The sequence below is a fragment of the Meleagris gallopavo genome, chromosome 6, assembly GCF_000146605.3.
Source record: "Meleagris gallopavo isolate NT-WF06-2002-E0010 breed Aviagen turkey brand Nicholas breeding stock chromosome 6, Turkey_5.1, whole genome shotgun sequence".
NCBI lineage: Eukaryota > Metazoa > Chordata > Aves > Galliformes > Phasianidae > Meleagris > Meleagris gallopavo.
This window is the reverse complement of record NC_015016.2, coordinates 47941055-47963561: the sequence shown is the minus strand read 5'-3', so window position 1 is coordinate 47963561 and position 22507 is coordinate 47941055. Positions and strand designations below refer to the sequence as shown.

Here is a 22507-nt window from a genome sequence, read left to right as displayed (position 1 = left end):
TGGAGTTCCAGAGTAGAACATTTCTTACATAGTTGATCTGGACAGAGGAGGAGTGTTGATGATCCTAAAGGATCCAACCCATTTAGTGTAAGTTGGATGAATTCAAACTAAAATTGGATCTTGCAGTAGACAAAATGGGGAAACAACCTCTTTAGATTGTATGTGCTTGAGGTGTTTTTTTTCCCTTGCAAGTAAATGTTTTTTTCTGCAACAGGGAGAGAGCCCGTTTACGTACACAAACCTATTGTTTCTCAGAGATACCTTGATGTCAGTGTCAGTATCTTGACAGAGTAATTGGGATACTTGTGCCTCTCAAAGTAGGTTGTAGAATTTTGCAACCTGTGAGAAACGCAGCAAGAGTATCCTAATTGTCTACCAGATTGCAAGATAAGGGAAGGGTCAGTAATTGTTAACAGTAATAAAAAACGTTGAGTTTTGTTTGTTTTTTTTTTTAATTAAAACAATAATGTTAGAAATATGCATTTGAGGTAGAAATGTTTGGAAATTTATTATTCCTGTTGTGATGTGTCTGTTTGAAAAGGAAAAACTCCATTACGTTAAACAATGAATCTCTCTTCATTTAATGCAATAGCTGTTGTGGATCCAGTAAGTTGTATGCTATACAAGGCAATTTAAACTTTGTTTCCCATACTAGCGCTAACTCTGATAATGTTTTTACAAAGGATTGGAGTAACACAAGTGCAATATGAATTGCACTTGTATTCTCAAAGTCCAGGGGCATTGCTATTTCACCGTATTGTACAGAGGAGGCTTGAAAGATCTGAGTGGTTTACAACTGTCAGAGTGATCCAGAAAGGTGTGTCTCTGTGAGAGAATCCACCCAAGGAGTAAGTGAAAACATATCAAGTATGTTGTGCTGCTGTATAAGAAAATGGCAGAAATTCCTGGCCAGATACAGTAGCACTTGAAGGTTCTTTGTTATAAGAAAAGTGTAATTTTATATGCCCTGTATGTCTTTTCTTACCACAGTGTGTGTACTGTAAGAAATTAAATACTTATGCAGATAGTTGGAAGGTTATCAGATAAATAAGTAGGAATTGTGAAATCTTTGAGAGGAAAGAAAGGGGGGGAAAAAACAGGTGTTTTTTTGTTTGTTTGTTTTGTTGTTTTTTATTTAATCAGTTAAAAAATTAAAAACATTTGCACCAGCTAGGTTAAGATATTTATCTTATACAAATTAGTGATGGTGTGTCCTCTGGACCACTGCAAATGATTCTTGCACTGTGTAGGGAGTACATTTTCCCATATCAGAATGAATACAACATGAGAGAGTTGGAAACTATCAAACTATCTCTCTTCTTGAAGGAAGGCTTTATGATGAGAACTTCTTCCTTATACCCGTTCTGCTGTGTTCTGCATTTTCTTTCACTACTTTTTTCTTTTCACTTTCAAACTGGATCTGGACTAGCTGTGTTTACTGAGGGGGGACACAGCAGTAGAGTGCAATTCTCTTACCTTCTTGTCAGGCAGCATCCAGACTTCATGTCAAAAGCTGCATTTTATACATACGCAACAACTTTACTGTGAATGAGCCACTTGCAGCTTTTCTGCACTGAAAGTTCTCTCTAAAAATGTTCCTTGCCAATGGTCTTTGTGCAGCTGATCATCACCTTCATGGAAATGAACAGAAGTCAAAGCCACCACCGACCTACGTTGCTGTGTCCACTGTCTGGGAATAATGACCAGATGTTGAAATACAAAGGGAAAATTATGGTGCTGGAAAAAACAGAAGGGGAAATACACTTGCATCTGCATAAATGTATTTTTTATGTTAGGATTTTGTCTGCTTGTACACTACCTTAAATAACCTGGGTCTAAAGCTCTCTCATACGTAGATCGCTCTGAAAGTGATGCTTCCTATTTATTTCCATGAAATCACAGAATCACAGAATGTCAGGGATTGAAAGGGACTTTGAAAGATCTCCTAGCCCAATCCCCCTGCATGCATATTAACACCTAGGTTAGGTCACATTGTGAAACTACAGCAGATACAGTGAGCACAATAACGCTGTTGGATAGAGCGAATTCTCAGCTACAAAATGCTGTTTTCAACATAGTCACCACCATTAGTTTTACATTTTTGCCAGCAATGAACAAGTGCCTGCATGCTGCATTCATAAAAATCTTTGTGGCTGTCTGGAATGTGGCTCATCTTTCACATAATTGTTCCCCCTGCTAAAACACACCATTCACCACCTTTCTGTGTTTATATCTGCTGTTTGGTCCCCATAAACATTCAGCAAGCAGTGATGGATGTCAGTGGGTGTCATGTTTTCCGCAGAGGAATTCAGCTCCACATCTTTACTTCAGATGCACTTCCATATCAGGTGCCATTTTGTCGGACTGCCCCTTTGCTGCCATCTGTTGTACAACAAAATGTGGTAGAATATTGGTAGGAAGTTACAACCTCTACTGCCATGACACCAACATCTACCTCTAATGGCATTGGCCAATGTAATAAAATAGGAGACATTATTTTTGGAGCAGCCCTTGTATCTTGCAGAATGGAATTTCTAATTGCTGTCTTTATTGGCTTGGAACTTCATAAAAGACAGCATAAAGTATATTGAAAACGTGTTTAGATGTGTTAGAGTCATATTTACTGCCTGTAACAATAATTATGTTAAAAATATTCATGAAGTACTGTATTCCACACTTTAAAAAAAAAAAAAGTGGCTCAGGTAGACCATTCTTGCATTTTGACTATCTCAAAGTTAGCTGTTGCTTCCATATGTGGAAGCAAAAAACAGCTACCTCTAGGTGTGCTGGATATTTAAAATGGGAAGGGCTGGTAAAATATAGTGTGCTCATGAAATACTTCTTCCAGCTAGCTAAAAACAGAAGATGAAGAGAAAGTAGATGATGGAAAGTAGAAATAGATAAATCCAATATAGCTTTGTAATATCAAAAGAATCACTTTCTCTCTGAAGAATAAAAGACATTAAGAAGTAATAAACTGTTATATGGTGTCCCTAGAGTAAACATGATAACATGTATTTTATGCTGAGTTGTTTTTTCCTCTTTAGTTAACTGGCTCCATTTTGTTTTCAAACTCTTAAAGAGACATCTTACTGACACATTTGATGCAGTATTATGAAAATGCTGAAGGCGCCATTGCCAGCGTTTGTTAATTTTGATTAATTGCTTTTAATTTGAGAGTTGTTTTTCTTCTTGTTCTCGAGGATGTTGCTTTCATTGAGTTTTTAGACTTGTTTTGACCGTTTTTTCCTCCTCCTTTCTTCCCTCATATTTTCTCTTTCCTCCGTACCATATTTTGTTTAGTCTGTTGCACTGGATATACCGTGCCAAGTGTTGAAAACAAAAACCCAGAAAACAAAAATCCTCCAGACATCAGCCACAAGGTTTTCCAGGCTTACAGTCCGACCCAAGTCAAATATAGCCCTTTGGTTGGCTTACATAATCACAGCTTTGTGATGCATCTGGCTATCTCCACATATTGATTTTCGAATCCTCTGGAGCGATAGCTCAGCTCTTCTCAGAGGTTGTGGCAGTATTTCTAAAGGGTGTTTTTAGAGTCTGTGCATTCACTAATGAGTAATGGGCAGAGCTGATAATGCTGCTTAGAAAATGTGTTCCAGAGACGAGCTTGAAAGGGTGATGAGGGGTTGTGAGGTATTTTTGCTTTACTGAGACTGCCAAACTTTGAGCCAGTGTTAGGACAGCTTAGTTCCTCTTGTAGTTTAGCTAAACTCTAATTTTTCATTCTGTCTCCTTGGCGGTCTGGGTTTTTGTCCTCTGATAGCCGAATTGATCTTTTCATAGAGCCATTAAGCTTTATTTCTGTGGCCCATTACTGGGATTTACTGGCTTTGTTCTGCAGGTCTTTCTCGAGTGTTTTTGATTTGTATTTTTGCTTTTTTTTGTAGCTGTCCCCCCACCACTCCCAACGCAAGGAGTCGTGGTTGAGAGCTAACAATACAGCTAAGAGATTATTTAGATCTCTGAGTTAGTCCAACTTGTAGTTGAGTGTGTAGAGCAGAACGACTGAGGGGATTATCTCTCCCAGATGGTAGGGATGACTGACTAGGCCTGTCTGGGAGCCTCCTGAGATAGATGTGCTGTCAAATACAGCTTCCCGTAGATCCACTCCCTGGCGTGCTCTTTTCCCTCCCTGCTGAGGTGATCTTGTTCCAACGGTTTCTGACATACCTCTTAAAACAGAAATGTAAAATTAAACCGTTTACTGTTCTTTGTGGAAATCCTAATTCAATGATGAATTACTAATTCGTGGCCATCAGTCTTCAGCTCTAATTTACTCCTAGGCTCTGGAAGAGCTCAGATGTCTCTGTCTCATGTGGGAATAGGGGAAGGAGAAAGAGGTGTTGCATGGAGAGACAAGAGAGCGAAAGAGAGTAGAGGAAACCCTACTCTGAGCTCGTAGCATCTAAGAAGCCTAATGGTATTTCCTATACTTCATACTACCAATTATGTAAATAAAGAGAAGAAACCACGTTAAAAAAAAAAAAAAAAACCTGTTAATTCTCTTGACAGCAGAAACATACTTTTTTATAAGTTTTGAGCCTTCTTTAGGTAAATTAATTTGGATAGCTGTCTTATGGCCTATGGTTACAACTCCACTGCTGACTATTAAATGTACTGAAACATCAGCACAGATGAGAAGAGAGGAATCTTCAGAGAGTGACATTCCCAGTGGTCATGGAGTGAAACAAAGTAGCACTGAATGCACTTGGGAGGAGGAGAGGATGCCAAGAAACATGGGACGTGGTTTTCATGTTCGTTTTGCTTTGTTGTCGCAATTTTTTTTTCTTATGTAAAGTCTGTATTGCTCAGAAGGAAAAAGAAATCTTCCAGTTCCTTCTCAGAAAGGAAGAGTTTTTAATTTACCTTCCCCTGAATGTTATTATTTTTCTCATACCTTACCTAGATCAGTATCTGTTAAACAGATTTGATCAGCCTAAAGCAAAAGGAAGTTGTTTTGCTGCATTTGTGTTTAGGAAACAAAAAAACCTAAAGTAACTACTTCTGCACTACTGAAAATATTTAGCGATAAGCTGTAATGGTAGCTGAATATGTCTCAATTAACTCCGCATTATTAAATATGACTTTTTTTTTCTTCAGGAAGATAATACAGCTATTAACATTCACATTAATCTTCTGCTTATTAGCATTTTACATTCACCTTTAACTGTCAGGTGGTTATTACATACATTTCTTTGTTGCATTTTTTTTTGTTTTTAAATTAGGTGCAAGTGTTTGGATTGTATTCAGCGGAAGAATTTCACGAAACATTTGACTGTCCTATTAAAGTAAGTGCTTGTTTTAATCTTTAGTAATTGTGTTGTTGTTTTTAATAACAGTAAAGTCACACTGAATCTAAATGAGAGAGGAGTACTGCTTCCTTGTAACGTTATTCAAGTCACAAGAAAATAGTTATCTATCTCAATATAAAAGCTTTTGATATGGTTAGGTAGGAAGAAAGCTGATCTAGGTTTTGTAAGAAGTATTATTGAATTTTTCAAATACAAAAGGCAAAGTGAAAGAGAAATTGTCCTGTTTCAGCTGTTACCTGTCTCAACATATTTCTCTCTTTGTAGATCTGTGATATAAATTCTGAGAGTTCTACTAACTGTGAGGTCAATATTTTGCAACTAATTCATATCTGTTAAACCTATCCTGGGACAGAGCAATGAGTAGTGATGTGGATATAATCTGTTAAAGAAAGAACTCAGTTTCTGAAATAAGGTTAAAATAAGTGGAGCTGGCTGGATCTTTAAAGAAATGCCTCTAGAAGATGTATAAGAAGGTTTTAGCTTTTTTATCAATGTATATTTTTACTGCAGGAGAAATGGCAGTGTGTGCAAATTATTGCATTTTGCTGCTTAGGGTTTTCTGTGTTTGCATCTGCTTTTGGAGGGGGGAAAAAAATGAGCATATTAAGTTTTTACACACATTGAATGCAACTTACTTGGCTCCTGTTGTCCTGCTGCCCACACTTGACATGTAAGACAAAGCACTTTTTTGGCTCCCTGATTCAACACGCTAGACCCAGCTGATCAGTCAGAGTGTGAGGCTGGTGCTTTGTGAGGTATACTAGAAAGGTTGTTTAAGCAATGTGACAACACCAAGCTGGTCCTCTAGGAAGGTCACAAAGAAGTCTCACTTGGAGGAATGCTTGTGGTGGTCCGATGCCATGTGGTCCTCATTCTGCTACCTGCTGTGCAAAAAAGTAATTGTTCTGCCTGTGACCCTCAATGTCAGGCATGTGACAAGTCATGTGCCCTACAATATGGAGGATTTTCTTTTTTTTTCTAAGCAAAAGCAGTAGGACAAGGAAGCAAAAAGAGATGAAATCTTTCAGACAACTTCAGAAGAAGTTCAGAACTCAGCTGTAAAATTTTATATTTGGCAAAGGGTTGTCTAGTTTAAAAATTGATGCAGTGCTCTCTGAAACTCTTATTTCAGCTGTAATACACGTTTTCTTCTCTGTTAATACTCAGATTGTTGCTGTTCATCCTCATTTTGTAAGATCCCACTTCAAGCAGTTTGTAACAGGAGGAAAAAAGGTAAGCAGTCGGAGTGAAATTAACTTAGGCTGCCTTTAAATAGCTTTTAAAAGGTGCTCAGAAAGTGTTTATCTGTGATAGAAAACACCTAAAAAAAATTGCTCTATTTTTTTCTTCTCTTCATACATTGTATTCCACCACATTCTTAATTAACATTCATTTCAGGAAAAAGTAACACACTTGTTATGTTAAAATCATGTTGCAATGAGTATAGTGTCAAAATAAAATTACTTCTGTCCTTCTAGCCTGAAAAAAAACAGCCATTTGCATTTCCTAGGGCAGTGTTTTCATTTTTACGTGTTTTGGGAGCAGAAGTTAAACCTTAATACTGCTCTTTTTACAATATATGTTGGCATTGGTGTTTGAGAATTTTTTATTTTTTTTAATTTGTTTGCTTTGTGGGTTTTTGTTGTTGTTTGTTTGTTTTTGTTTTTTTTAAGTTGCTCAGGAAATCTCTGGATAGAGTAGAGTAGTTTGTATCTACGTAATTAAAGTCTCCTTTCTGGATAGTTTGCTATTTTTATGTGTCCATCATGGTATTTTATTGGTCCAGGCTGCAATTTTGACCTTCAGAATGCAGATATTTCCAAGTCCAACAAGTATGTTTTGTCATGTTGCATATTTTCAGTTAAAATATGAGAAGTTTGATTTGGAACAGTTTCTTAAATTCATGAAATTTTTCTTTTGCCTTCTCTTATGAATTAAGGATGAACAATCCTCACTTTTAGATGCATCAAACTGAATGCTCTGTCTCAGCCTTAGTAGCATGTAAGAAATACAGACTCCTCATGCTTCATACAGCTTAATTTTCATTAGCAGCTCAGTATTCTTCAATGAACATCTTGTTTTTTTTTTTTCTTTTGTAAGTAGTGTGCATGTTTGACAGTTTTTGTAGGCTGGTAAGAGCTAGTGTTGTCCTTAAAATAATGCATAGTCAGTGTATGTCTTTGTCAGCCACCAGCTTGTGAAGCTTTTTAGTCATGATAAAAGTGGTATGGAAAGAGAGAGGCAGGGAATTAATAGAACAGGACTCTGTCAGGTGGTAAAAGAGCTTGCAATCACCTGATGCCGAACAGAACAAAACATCAGGAAGTTAACACATTCTCTTTGGTTGTCTTTGATTACTTGACAGGTTGTTTTATATTCTGTCCTCTGGGGAACGGTATACTTGTTTTTAATGCATTCATTTTTTGCTGAGGAACTTTCCTCCTCAGGAAAACTTTAATTGACATCTTAACATAAGGTATTTAGCATTGAAATAGATGTCCCTTGACACCTGTAATTTGATTTTATTGATACATAAAACCAACAAATAAAACCTTTTATCCTTGTGATAGAAGCCATTTCTCTTTTCTCCTTTCCTCCAAAAGGAGCATATTAGCTTATATAATGACAGCAACAAAATGCTCTATGAAGATTCAGTAAGTTAAATCCCACCTACCTATTTATCAAAGATATTTTTTTTTCTGGAAAGAAAAAAGCCTAGATAAACATCTCTGCTCTTTATACCTCTCATGAAGTACAAAGCTGAAGAGCTGCTTAGGGTCAGCAGGCAGTGGGGAGTTCTTCCACAACAACCAAGAGAAAGAGGCCTGAACTACTTCCCATTATGCTTTTGCCTGATGTCTGTAGGTTGTCGAGTTGTCTCAGCTTCTTCAGGCAAGAGATTCCTACCTCCTAATATCTCTGAACTTTTTAGGCTTTGCAAGGATACCATGACCAAGCTGAGTGGTTCAGTCAATTCAGTAGGGGAAGGGAAGCCATGCAGAGGGACCTGGACAGGCTGGAGAAGTGGGCCCATGAGAACATAATGAGGTTCAATAAGGCCAAGTGCAGGGTGCTGCACTTGGTCGGGGCAGTCCCAGGTATTTATACAGACTGGGGAAGATCTCCTTGAGAGCAGCCCTGTGGATAAGGACTTGGGGGTCCTGGTGGGCGAGAAGCTGGACATGAGCCAGCAGTGTGCGCCTGCAGCCCGGAAGGCCAACTGTGATCTGGGCTGCATGAAAAAAGGGGTGGCCAGCAGGGAGAGGGAGGTGATTGTCCCCCTCTGCTCGGCTCTTGTGAGGCCCCATCTGCAGCACTGCGTCCAGGCCTGGGGCCCCCAGCACAGGAAGGACGTGGAGCTCTTGGAGCGGGTCCAGAGGAGGGCACTGAGGTGATCAGAGGGCTGGAGCAGCTCTCCTGTGAGGAAAGGTTGAGGGAACTGGGCTTGTTTGGCTTGGAGAAGAGAAGGCTGTGGGGAGACCTCATTGTGGCCTTCCAGTGCTTGAAGGGAGCGTATAAACAGGAGGGGAAACGGCTGTTTGTGAGGGTGGATGGTGATAGGACAAGGGGAATGGTTTTAAACTGAGACAGGGGAGGTTTAGGTTGGATATTAGGAGGAAGTTTTTCACCCAGAGGGTGTGAGGCACTGGAACAGGTTGCCCAAGGAGGCTGTGGATGCCCCATCCCTGGAGGCGTTCAAGGCCAGGCTGGATGTGGCTCTGGGCAGCCTGGTCTGCTGGTTGGTGACCTGCACATAGCAGGGGGTTGGAACTGGATGAGCATTGAGGGCCTTTGCCAACCCAGGCCATTCAAGGATTATATGACTTCAGCTATTTCATAACCGGCATTGCTAAGAGGCACACCACCTGTCCTGCTCTGCCTGCATGGAGGGTGGAGCTTTGGGAAGACAGTTCTTTGGGGTTGTGGAAATAGGGCTATCCTTACTTACATCAATCTTAAGAGAAAAAGTTTTCTTAAGACTCTTACACTATGCTCCTTGCCTGAGCTGCATTCAGTTAAATAGTGTAAAGTATGTAAACTCTTGTCCGAATACTGTGGGGTCTGTCATTACTTTTTGTCACTTTGGGAGATAGTGATGTTATGTATATGAGCATATTTTTTTTTCATTGTTTGCTAACATCATTAGAGCAGACAAAAGAAGCCGAAAAGGAATTTTGTCGCTTACTCAAACTATTTTTTTTTAGTTGTATTATGTACGTTGGTGTCACAGGATATGAGAAAGATGCTCTTGATTTTGTAATATAAATTTTGTGCTGATTTTGGTTTGCAGTTTACAAAACAGAGAAGCCAAACCACACATGCACACAGAAAGCGTGAATGGCACCCACCCCCTGAGTTCAATATTGTTTTGTCTCATGTCAAGAGAGTACTTTAAGATCTGCTTAAATTTATTAATTGTATAGCCAAGCATGTGCCTCAATGGGATCCTTAATTGTAGTGCTCCTGTGAATGGAGTGTGAGGAGCTGTAAGTTACTACATCCTTAATTTTCTCTCTTTTGAGAAGTACACTGTTCTTCATAACAATGTAATACATGTAAAAAGTATGCCTTTAGTTCAAAGGCATGCTATCGGGCATTTTGCAAATGTCCAAGGTAAGCTAGAATGTCTTTAACAAAATAAACAGAGCACAGGAGAGAAGCACTTTGCTTTGGGGATGTGTTGCAGCTGCTCAGTTCCAGAGATAGGTGGATGGTAGGAATTCATGTGAGCTGCTGTGTGGTGTTGAGATTTGCTGTGTCTTAGAAGTGCAGCCTGACTTAAAGCTGACTTGAGAGCAGTGCTCCCTGGGGTAATTGCTTAAATTGTCACAGATTGCTGGAACTTTAAGTCCAATTTGCTTATAACCATATACTTGCTTAGCTAGGCCTGTGCTAGAGTCTTGTAAGAGCTTCTTTTTCTTCTAAATTACATTACAAACCAATTAACTAATTTCAATTGCTTGTTAAAGCTTTTGTTTTCTAAAAGTAAAGAGCTTTCTTTAAGCTTGGGATACTATCATTGCCTTCTTTTGGGGCTGGAAAAGCTTTTTCACACACACCCCTTTTTTTTTTTTCCCCAGTGAGTGATTGTTATCTGTATTATCTGTGCATTAAAAAAAAAAAAAGACAGGTATTATAGAAATGTTGTCATGATCTCAGAGAGAAGCAATGGGTACTATACTAAAAAAAAGTCCTTGCTCCCCTTCCTTTATCTCTGCAATTAACTACATCACAGTTGTGATGGCTTGGCAGATGATGGTAACCCTGAAATAATAATACTGTATATTGTAAATAACAGAGCATTCTTTTCCAGAGCAGACAGTAGAGCTTCAAAGCAAGGGAAAAGACAAATACTGTACTATTGAAGGCCATAACCTTCTACCTTTTAAAAAAGGGTCTAATCTTAACAAATAACAGGGTAAAAGCCAACTAAATGAGGGTGGTAAAGCTGAAAACAAGGTGTTCTTTATTTAACCATTAAAGCACCGATCTTTCCCAGTACATCACCTAAATGAAGGTTATTGCAGAGTCTGAGTATCCATTATATCCAGAGGGTTAAAGAGGAAGAACCAACAAAGAGAGAAGACTGAAGGATATTACAGTTCCAAAGTAAAGGTATCAGCTACTGCCTCTTATGTAAAGAGAACTTCGGAGAGCAGGGCAACTGGAGGTTTCCTTCTTGGCAGGGGCATTGAAGAGAGTCCCTATTTCATGTTTTGATTAACTTCAGGGACCAGACAAGAAGGTTTTTATAGTGAAGTTCCTACGAGGATGAATCACCTGGAATGATTGAGTCACTCTACTGAATTTGTGCTAAGTAAGCTTTCCTGGTAAGGATTTCAACGTTGCATAGTAATGGGGACCTAGCACAACTCAGTGCTAATGTGCCAATGTGGGAGGAAGATATTCAGTATCTTAAAGGATGCATGCCTATGGCATGCATTTTCCATGATAACTATTACTTTGAGTATCCAGTCCGAAACAGTTTAAGCTAGAGAGCCAAGAAAAAAGTGAATATTTACCCTGTGACTGCAAACAGTTACATATTTACCTGTAGCTACATCATATGTGGATACAAAATGTATATGATGGAAATATTTAAAAGCAAGTCTTTAATACAGACTGTATTTCTGTTGCTAGAGAAGATGAATTATAGGAACTGCTTTTCAGATGCTGATTAATCTAAAAATGGTTTTGTCCCATTCATCTTCTCAGAATTAGCATCTGAGCTTATGGATATCCGTGGTTGAATATCAGACTCTTCTTTGTCTGTTACAAAAGCAGAACGAACTTAGTGTTGCCTGAAGCAAATCACTCATTTCGAAAACCTGAGAATATGATTTCAATATTAGAAGTTTGGTCAGGACCCACTGCATCTCCTGTGTGAGACACAAAGCAAGACAACCTGAATTCCTTTCCATTCCCAATAGAGCAACATTGTACACAGAAAAAGGATAGCAGTTGTGAACAGTGCACAGACAGTAAGAGAAGTAGCATTCTTTGCAACTGCTGTTGAGGGTGGTGGATTTTGTATGTTAAAAGTCAAGCCTGGCAGGGAATGTCTCTGATTTTTTGTTTAATTGTCTGCTTTTTAGTGTCAGCAGATGCACTTTGCTTTATGAGTAAGTAAGTGACCTTTACCTCTGAACCCTATGATATGTACTTCATAATAACTGGTTGGACTACTTTGACAAATTATTAAATTGTCAGGATGCTGTTTGCAGCACAGTCCATTTTTAGAAAGCAGATAGTCAGCTGTTTGGCATTATGTTGGGTAGAAGAGCGGCAGACAAGAAAGGCAGATTGCTTTGTAAGCTATAAAATGTCAGTCAGTAAATAGTCAGAGGTCTGCTTAAAGTGAAGGAGTAAATACTATGGCAGTTTCTGTCCATGCGTTGGATAATTTACCATAAACACAGAGCAAGCTGTAGCAGCAAGGAAGCTAGCCACAACAGTGCAGGTCTGGCATTTGTGTGCAGTAATGTATGATGCCCAGATGTGTCCTGCATTATTCAACAGACTATAGGGAGTCCTAACAACAGGGAGGTTAACATCTCTTATTTCCTTAATAAGGAGCTTACTTGGTTGTATTGAAATGAGGTTTGATTTTCATAATAAAGAAGGAAAAAAATACGTTCATCTTGTGCTGTCATGCACACATTTGGTTTGTGTGAAGAGAGAACGGATTGTAGGCCTGCATGCATGTTTTGTGTTTTGCTAAATTCTGTGTAGAAAACTTGTTTCATTGCCTCAGGTGGCAAGCAAAGAGGATCTAAACACATGGAACGTGTGAGAGCTTGTGCTTCTGTCTGCAAGCCTGCTGAACTTGCTTCCCAAGGTGTTAATTCTGTAGCTGTTTGTGAATAGGTGACAGCTGGAACCTAGCAGCTGAGTCATTAAAGGTATAGCCTCATAAAAGTCCTGTGGCATTTGTTTGCATGAAAAGCTTCAACATTTCTAGCTTTTCTTTTTGTTTATAGCCCGTGGACTACAGGGCAGTAGCTGCTGCATCTCCCCACTGCCATTGCTTCTTTTCCAGCACTGTTGGCTGCCTCCATGCTTGGTTTCCCTCAACTGGCACTGCCCTCCATCAGTTCCTTCCGTAGCATCATTTGGTGATGATGTTTTGAAAACCATCTCAAAACTTGAGGCTTACAGTATTCTCTTCCTCATCTCAACTCATTAGTCCATTGCTGCTCCACACAGAAGTGATAGTATTTTATTGTTGCTATGTATTTTCCTAGGGATACATGATTAAACAGTACGTCTTCATGTGGCATGCTGATCTGTGTTACCCTCAGGTGTCTGTTAATCTTGGCTGTGCCTGTAAATGTTGGTTTTATGCTTAGAACAAGAAAAATCTATCGTCTTCAGTTGTAAATATGGCAGTAGCATCTTAGGTTTTTGTGATCTGGCCTGGCTGAGAAGTTGATAGGACAGGTGCCAAAATACAGAGAATTGCCACAGGTAGGTACATCTTCACACCTGGGCAAACAAAGAACGAGATAAAGAAAATATTTCTCCTAGTATTACTTCACTGAATGTGAAAACACTGCTGCCATAGGAAAAGGAAGGGTGGCACTTCAGCTACAAATTGAAATCTCAGCCTTTGGCATCAGTGAAAGTCCTCCAGATCTTTACAGCAAAGACACTGTTTTGAAACAAAGTAATTGTGTAGAGAAGAGAGGTGAAATTAAATTGAGTTATGTCTGTGTACTGATACTACCGAAGCTGCTGTCATTGGTCTCTTTATTCAGAGAACTGAGAATTCGTATACACAGTTTAAAGGCTGGGATTACATGCAATTAGTGTTAATGCTAATTGCATGATAAGCTCCATTAAATTCAAGCGCTGTTCTCTTTAGTGGATGCACTGTGCAAATAGAATGTTACGCTCCCAGAGGAATTTAATCTCCTGGTAGTGAAAGATATGGAGAGATGTATTCACTAATCCAAGAGAATTATTTTAACTTAAAAGCAAAAAGTGTCCTGCACACTCCTCGTCCCATACATTTCAATGGGTCTTTTTTCCCAGTGATCCAGTAGACAAGCATAAGCAGTTAAGAAGGCCTGTAAAATAATTAGTAATGAGCTATAAGGAAATTTCATTGTCCTGTAAAGGAATGTGGATGGGGACCCTTACAGTCAAAGTTCGTTTTCTTTTGTTGTAGCTACGTTACCATGCTGCAGTACATGTGAGGGGTGCTGGAAGTGCATTCTAAGCACTACTGTATTGTAACAAAGCTAGGAAGATTTACTGGGGCAAATCAAAAAAACGAAAGTATAAACTCTATTGCAGAGAATGCAAGAAAGTGATTTTGTGTCTGCTGTTGAAATATAAGTACTGTGAACGCTGACTGCCAAAATACGGGATTTATGAGAAATAAAGCCCTAAAATATTTTTCCCCTTCCAAAGAAGGAAAGGAGGTAGTAGGAAGAACCCCTCCAGGAATGGTGGATTTTTCTTATGTGTCTAGCTGCTACTGAAGCTTTAAATGGCTTTCTGGTGTAATAAATATTTCATTACGAAGATGGAAAGGAGGACCAAGAAATAAATTAGGCTGCTTATTTTGAAAGAGCAGTATTCAGTGGGTAGCAGTTAAAAATCACAAAAGTTGTGTGTTCAGTATTTGGGTGTAATTGTTGTAAGAAAAAATAATAAAACGCATTAAGTATCAGTAAAGTGGATGCAATTCCATTGCAGATACAGTAGTTAAGCATGGTTTGAAATGAAAATATTTTTGTTTTGAAGCCATTCTGCTGAGTGTCTGCTAGCTTCAGTGTTTGATCTATTGCACTTCCTGATGTGAAATGGGGAGTTTGGGGTGCTGCAGTGGTTCAGTTTCACTTTCTGTTCTTTACAAGTAGTATCAAGCTGATGTCTTCTACAGCTCTTCTTTTGGGACTTTAGTTAAGTAGGTATAGAGTTAAGCACAGGCTGAAGCAGGATTTCATTTTTCTTTTCTCCTTACAACTTCTTTATCAGGTGAATTATTTTCTTACAGCTTTTAGTTGGGTAGAGAGGCATGAAAAAGCAGGTGTTCACAAGCCATGAACAGTAACCAAATGGCTAGAAAACATCATTCTAAGCATTATTCCATGAAACAACTGGATTCTGTGTGCAGCAGGTTAACTTAAATCGCAGATCAGTCATTATCACAACAAACTTCAGGTAATATAACCAGTGTCAGCCAGTTTTACCTCACATCATCCACATCAGTTTTTGCAGCCGTGTCCAGTAAGTCCTTTTACTGGACTGTATTGAAAGCAGCATCTGGGTGGCCGTTCTTTTTCATTGGGAGCTCATGAACTAGAAAAGAAGGAGTTTCCAGTTCTGGATCAGCAGGACACCTAAAAATTTAAATAACATCCTCAGCTTCTAATAGCAGCTAATTCATTTCAAATGGGTAGTGTTTCTGATTCGTGTCTACCTACCAGCTGGCTCAAGGCACGCTCCTCTGCATGTCACAGCCTTATGAACGTAGATGTTATCCTGGTTTCAATGCTTTTATTGTAGTTGCTATAAAATAACATATTCCCTGAGAGTTTTGTTGCCTGGCCTTTTCACGGATGGAGACTCTCTGAGGCAGAGTACTTCATGTGGGCTGTGGGACAGGCACTGGGTCATTTCAGGAGGGCTCTAAGTGAGAGCCCTGTATTGTGCTCAGGTGAGAAGCCTGATGTCAGCAGGTTACTTCGTGTGAAAGTTTGAGGAACGTCCTGCAGTGACTGCATTAAACTTTCAGAGAAAATATTTGTATTCTGGTGCCATCTTGTGGCTTTAGGACAGATAAGCAGTCTGTGTAATTACCTTTAAAAAAAAAAAACCTTTTAAAAATACGTTATTTTAAGCAAATATTGTTTTATCATTTGACTTGTTTATGCAAATAGGGGTGGCAGAGAGAAGCCTTGCATAGAAAGCATGTACATCTGGATCTTAAATACGAGCAGTAGTAACTTATTAGATCCACGAGGTTGCAATTTTACTCTTCTTAATAGTCCTCCTGCACTTTGTCAGACAGGGTTCTGGTTCTGCCTGTGTTTGTACTGAGACAAAAGTTGGCCACATTGGTGCCTCCCTTATTTATCCCTGCAAGCACCGGGTTTTGCATGGCTTTAAGTTATTCCATGTTACGATCTTATTGAATAACTTCCTGAAATCACACAGGAACTGGGAAGTAGTTACACTGTCAGGCAGACTGTGGGAATGTAGGAGTGTTTTTCTTTGCTCTACAGAGTATTAAAAAAAAAATACTCCGTGCTTCTAGACATGATGAATTCCTTCTTTATTTGCAGAGCCTGGTATACCCAGTCACACCTTCAGCAGTGCTGACTGTACAGCGTGGTTTGCATGTCTGGGATTGTGCAGCATCTCTTCTCGAGTCCTAGTGAAGGCTGTATGTGGTCCCACGCAGGGCCAAGCACAAGGCTGTAGGCTTGGAGGTCTTTGATCATTTTGACTACAAGGGATGCTTTCTTACTGTCTTCTGCTTTTTGGAGGGAAGAGCCTATCACCTGATCAGTGGATAGCTGTGAGACAGCCTGGTTTCTTTCCAGCTTTCTTAAGTGCTGCCACAAGTGCTTAGGTTCTCACATGCCTTTGTTGCTTTATCTTGAAAATAGAAATAATCATACTTACCATTCTTTGGAAGAAGCTTGATAGGAGGGCTGCTGATTAATATTGCTATGAAAGTAACTTGATTTCTATAGTAGTAAGGTTCTCATTGTTAATGTACTTCATGAAAACATCTGATTACATTCTCTTTCATGGTTGGTGTGTATTTCTCCCTGCCATTAAATTCAAGCAGAGTAAGAGATAAGGAAACAAAAGCCCACTTCCTTTGTTTGCATGCAGCACTGTGTCACAGAAATATTTCTTGATGCTCTTCTTTGTAGCTACTGCTATATGAGAGAGGCTGGATGAATAGATGGAAGCCTTCCGTTTTACACGAAGGGGAAGGAAACATAAGAAATGTAAAATGGAGAGGACACTTAATTGCTTGGGCCAATAACATGGTAAGTGTTTGCCACCTTTCTTAAAAGAGCAAAAACACCTCTGCATTACACTGTTATTTGAAAGGTTTCGGTGAAGCAAACTATTGAAGAAATAATGCCAGTGTGAACTCTTCTTTATTAAAAGTATGTTCCCCCCTTCTCGTCCTCCCCCCTGTAAAAGCCTAAGTTTTGAAATTCGTACTGAACTGACAACATTATATGTATTGCTAATGGAGCAGATGTAAAAAATGATAGTAATATTTCTTCATTCTGTTAGACTACTCAAAAGGCTAGGCTTAAGAGAAAATGGGCCCTTTTTGCTCAGAGAGCAATTCATATTTTAAAGGGAAACGTTGCTTTCATGCTGAGTGTTGCATTTCACTTAACCCTGTATGTGTAATTGATGGGTCAAGGTCTGTGTTTTAAAGCTCAACAGTGAGAGATTTTAAGTAAAGTATCATGTCTAAATTCCAAATTTTTGTTTTGAAATGTGATGTGGGTACTTATGAAAACGTTTATTTTCTTTCTTCTTCTTTTTTCCCTACTGAAGGAAGCATTTATTAAAATATTTTAAAGCTGTCGTTCTTTTATTCTTTTTAAAAAGCAGTTTGGTATGAAGTTGTTAAAGGTAGACTTTCTGTTTATTTGCTTCCCTTTAATGACTGCAACTTAAGGAAGCGCTTGATTGTTACAGTGATAGGTTATAACTGAAAGGTTTTGTTCTTTTCAGAACCATACAATTAAAATATATATTCTGGGTGAATCTGCAGGGAATAGATAGGACAGTTGAGGAGAGCTATCCCTAGAGATGATGTGCCACATCAGAACACAGAATACTAATAAAATGTTGAGAGCCATCTGTCAGAGACAAAAAGCCATGGTCAGGGCCTATCTTTCAATGAAAAATGGAATGACACTTGCCCTCCAAAAGATTAATATATTTGGTTATTGGCCTTTTCCCTTCCCCCTTTGCCTTTTTAAAATTTTCTCCATCCTGTAGCAAGGTTTTTGTTCCTTTTTTTTTCCTTTCCAAACTAGAGAAAATCGCATATAGCCTTGCTGCTTACTTTCTCTCCAGCTATTATTTTCTTGTGCTTTTTGTTTTTTTATTATTATTATTTTATTACACACTGCATGTGAGCTTGTGAGACATTGGGTATTTTGAGATGGACTTCAGGTTATTTTGGCAAGTTCTAATTTCTGTTTTCAAGTGTTCACATAACATGCTTGCCATTGTGCCCTCCTCTTCCTCCATGACCAAGAGTGTAAGTTCTACAGACATCTGAGAATAAAATCCTTAGCATGGCTCACTCCCACAGAAACAGGCATTTGTTTCCATCATGATAGGAAATTGACTCAGGAAGTCCTTTCAGTTACAGTGCAAGTGGCATGCTTTATCTATAGAAGATTCTATCCTGCTGACTTGAGAGCCACTTTAAATGTAAGTTAGTCTACCCTGTGTAGGATTTACTTGCCTTGTAGAAAAACAGATGTGATATGGGTCACTTATTTGAAAATAATCCTGGAAGACAAAGTGCTGAGATTAATAAAAGGCAGATTTATTAAAAAACAGTTCAAGCAAGATTGCAGATTTTATAAAATGAGCTTAGAAAACACAAAGAATGAGATCCTTCTGTGTGTTACCCAGAGATTTGTTCTCTGTAAATGCTGTGCAGAAATTGTTATGTAGTTTTTGTTCTTGTTTTGTTTGTGTGTGTTTTGTTTGTTGGCTGTTTTTTCTTGCTTTGCTGGGTTGGGTTTTGTTTTTTTTAATTTTAAAGTTTGATGACTTTTAGCCTAAGAGATGCCAGTAGCAGTGTTTCTGTTCCCTTCTATACCACTTATTGCTTCCTGCAATTTAAGTTTGAAAAAACAAAAAGGGGAGGGGAGGGTTAGGGAGACAAAAACTTATGCCATGACCCTCATATTGAGATTCTTTGACTTACAGACACTTGAACTGGTACAGCTGGGGACACAGAAACCCACAGTCAGGAAGAACAGAAACAGGCAGGGGAATCTTTTAAATTGGTTTTGTCACTGGAAAAATTCTAACATGGAATGGCATCCTGGATGCTGACCTTTCAAGGTTCCTTCCATCCCCTTTTCTGTGATCATAAGACTTGTTTTTCTGTTCACTGAGCTTAAGGGAAATATCTGCTAAAATGCTTTGGTTTTTTTTTTTGCAGCGTTTGCTATTAAATCACAAAGAAGCAAGTTATTACTTAATGTGAATTAATCTCTATTTTGCTACTGGAAAGGTTATAGCTCTCCTTTTCTAAATGGTATGGAAAAATCTGATTAATAGCTTTTCAGTGCTCTCTCTCCTTCTAAAATGACTTTAATCTTCCTTTCTTTAAACTTTTTGTTTTGCTAGTTTGGGATATTTCTTGAGGAGGCAGCGAATAATCACACTGTGTAAAACCAAACATCATTTAAATGTTTTTCCCTTTCAGTGTAAGAGTATAAATGCATTTTTAGAGAAGTGCAGATTGGCGTCATTTATATTAATGAGCTGTTGCTTCACATCTTTTCTTTTTTTCTAGATGAAAATTTAGGTTTTTCTAAGAGGAGTGTTATGGAAGTGCATGGGATGCTTTTGTTTCTTCAAGTAATAGCACCAGCCCAAACAATCTGGAATGCTTCATGACTTGAGCTTCTAATCTGCTCCTCATTCATTCTTTATGCCATTTTATTTGACATGTAAAGTTCAAGTGTTGGTTTATTCTGATCTTACCATTTCTCCTGTTACCTCCTGGGTTAGATTGGTCTTTGTATCAGCAGCTTTTTGTGTCGCCGTTTTCATCTGTACCCTGCAACTTATGCCATAAACTGCTATGACTGTCAAACTGCAAAATAGTATGGGCTCTGGTGGTTAGGAGTTTGTCATACTGAATAAAGTCCTCTTCTGTTTAAACTTTCAGGGCGTGAAAATACTTGACATGATCTCCAAGCAAAGAATTACCAATGTGCCTCGAGATGACATAAGCCTTCGCCCAGACATGTATCCCTGTAGCCTTTGCTGGAAGGATAATTTAACACTGATTATTGGCTGGGGAAATTCAGTAAAGGTGCAATTACCTGTCTTTGTAATAAATGCTTGCTGTTATCACAGACAAACAGAGGATTATTTCTGAAAAGCAAAGACAATCGAAAAAATAGAGTTTGGTTTGACTACAGTCTGCAGAACTCCTGCTGCCATAGAAATGTCATTGGACTGACCCTCATGAGGAGGAGGAGTGATAGACACCCAGCGGTCAGACAGATTTCTGTGTGTGAGCATGCAGCGAGTATAATCCTCAGGGACACTTCTCTGTGCCTTCGAGAGATTTCCTCTTTTGAAAGCTTTCGGAGGGGCTTTTGAATTCATTTCATTAGCATTAAGAAAGAACAACTTAGCATGAGTTATTTTTGGAGGGACTTATTTTGGGGTCTGAGGACTTTGATTGCTAAAGGAAGACACGTATTTTGAGCCAACTGTAGGGTAAAAAAAAAAAAGGAGGTGGGATGGAGGGCTGGCTGCTTAGAGTTTTGCTTTGCATTCCCTAGGGAACTGGCATTTTGAACTCATGTACTGCAAGCTGCCTGTGATTTGTGCAGACCAGTACCTGAAAGGAGTTTGTTAGAGCCTGGTAGATGTTTTCTTACAACAGCTTGCTACATCATTGCTCAGTGGGAAATTAAAAGCACTTGGTGAGAAAGTACAGTAATGTAGGTGAAGCATAAAAAGCTTTTGGAGCATTAAGCTTAAAATTTTACAGATGAAGAAGTTTTTCCTAAGTTTTGGCACCTGATGTTCCCAATGTTTTGTGTGTGCTTCCTGACATTAGTGTATTTTCATTTCTTTATATGTACTCTCCTGTTACTTGGAGTTGCAGTAGCGTATGCTTGCTGAAATAGTGAGGTAATGAGATACTAAGCATGAGAAGATACCAAAATCAAACTCCCACATGCTACTACGAAGAAATCAGAGGGAGAAGATGCTTTCGGATGTCTCTGGTGGTCCATCTGCCTTCTCCTCTCTCACCATATGTATAAGGCTGAGGGCTACGATCAGAAATTTCCTTTTGGATTTTCTTCCTCACTGTTTCACTGCCTGCATTTTTCAAAGTCCAGAAGTGCTTCTTCAAGAACACCTCAGTGAGAAAAGGAGTTTCTGGGAAAAGTTAGCATCATTTCAAGAATCACAGTTTGTTCATCATAATGATCCAACTATCTCTTTCCTAGATTTGCTCAGTGAAGGAGCGGCATGCCAGTGAAATGCGTGACCTCCCAAACCGCTATGTGGAAATAGGTATGGTTGTGTGAATGTGTGCCTTCTTGGGATTAGATAAGCTTTGAGAGGTCTGTTTTGACACTGAACTTGGAAAAGTTGCTACAGTTCAGAAGCGACTTGTAGTCATAACATAAATGTCTCCTCACTTTTAGCTGATGAGGTTATTATGATGTCCTGCGTAGTTTTTTGTAATCTGAGAGTCTTAAATTCTGTGCTCTTCTAACATCAGACTATTGTGTGAGGGAAAAGTGGATGTCCTAACTTGCCTTTCATGCAGATTTTTATAGAGATTTTGGCCTTTTGTCTTTCTTAAATGATGATCAGTACATTAATAAGGAATAAACAGACACTAACTTAATTAATTATTTATTGTTTAATTACACTGTTTATTCTGAGTTTGGAATGACTCTAGAAAATTGATTGGAATTTCTTTTTGTTCCATTTTTTTGCTCTTTGCTTTCCTATTTCTGTAGGTGATGTGAATAATTTCATTATTTCTGATTAATGGAAGTGGTGTTGACAGCATGTGTGCATGAAGTAAAGCACAAAGGGGAATTCAAATGGAATTTGACAGTGGTTGGTGGGGAGTGTTAAACAAAAGCTCAACTGTTCTCAGAAGATGATTTTGATATGGAAAGGTCTATGAAGAGGTAACACTGACAAGATAAACAGGGACTCCGTAGTCCAGAAAGGACAACTATGGAGTTTTGTGCTTCCTTGTCTTGACTGTAACGAAATGAGATTGTAAATAAGAGTGTTCCACAAAATCCTGACTCATGGCAGCATACTGACCAGGGAGATGCATGCCAGTTGATGTCAGAAAAAAAAAAAAAAGAGTTTTACAATAGCTTCTCAAAATCAACTAAGAAATGGATGTTAAACATCGTAGGAATTCTAGATACTAAAAGAAATCATGGTTGACTGTTAACTGATATTTGAATGCTACTTGTTGGTTAAGATTATATACTCCCAAAAGAATAATTAAACATGAGATTCTAGGATTTTTGAGAGAACTATATCAAGAAGAAATTCAGTCTTGAATTTTACCTTCCGCTCTTTTATAGAAGATTTATATATTTTATATTCTGTGCCTGTAAGTCCCTTTTCTAAGTAGCTTTTAGGAAATAATTAAATAGGGTGATTTTACATACTGACAAGCAAACAAGCGTATTCTTCACTTATAGTATGACTTCGTTGTGGGAGCTAACCTGTCTATTGGAATTTCATTTGAAAAACAGTAAAAAGCTGTCGTAAAACTGTTTAGCTCAAATCTGAAGGTTAGAGAGTTCCGTGGAAATAACTTCTTCATATTTCAGACTTGAGCATGAAGTCTTCTCTATGTTCTTGAGGACTGCTGTTTTATCTCACTTAACCTGTTGATGATGTCCTTGAAGTTTTTCTTCCTG

At 38.6% G+C, this 22507-nt stretch overlaps 1 protein-coding gene across 3 annotated transcripts in view; it reads left to right on the top strand.

Annotated features, from left to right (window-relative positions):
• Positions 1–22507, top strand: part of VPS41 (VPS41 subunit of HOPS complex) — a 104408-nt gene that overhangs the window by 38417 nt on the left and 43484 nt on the right. For 2 of the 3 annotated variants that reach the window (XM_010713096.3, XM_010713097.3), the window contains exons 6-10: positions 5247–5309; positions 6501–6566; positions 16730–16849; positions 19750–19896; positions 21053–21119. In XM_010713096.3, the coding sequence (XP_010711398.1) occupies positions 5247–5309; positions 6501–6566; positions 16730–16849; positions 19750–19896; positions 21053–21119 (463 nt within the window). Of the gene's footprint in view, positions 1–5246; positions 5310–6500; positions 6567–16727; positions 16850–19749; positions 19897–21052; positions 21120–22507 lie in introns of those variants that run through there. The other variant, XM_010713098.3, reaches the window with a different exon arrangement.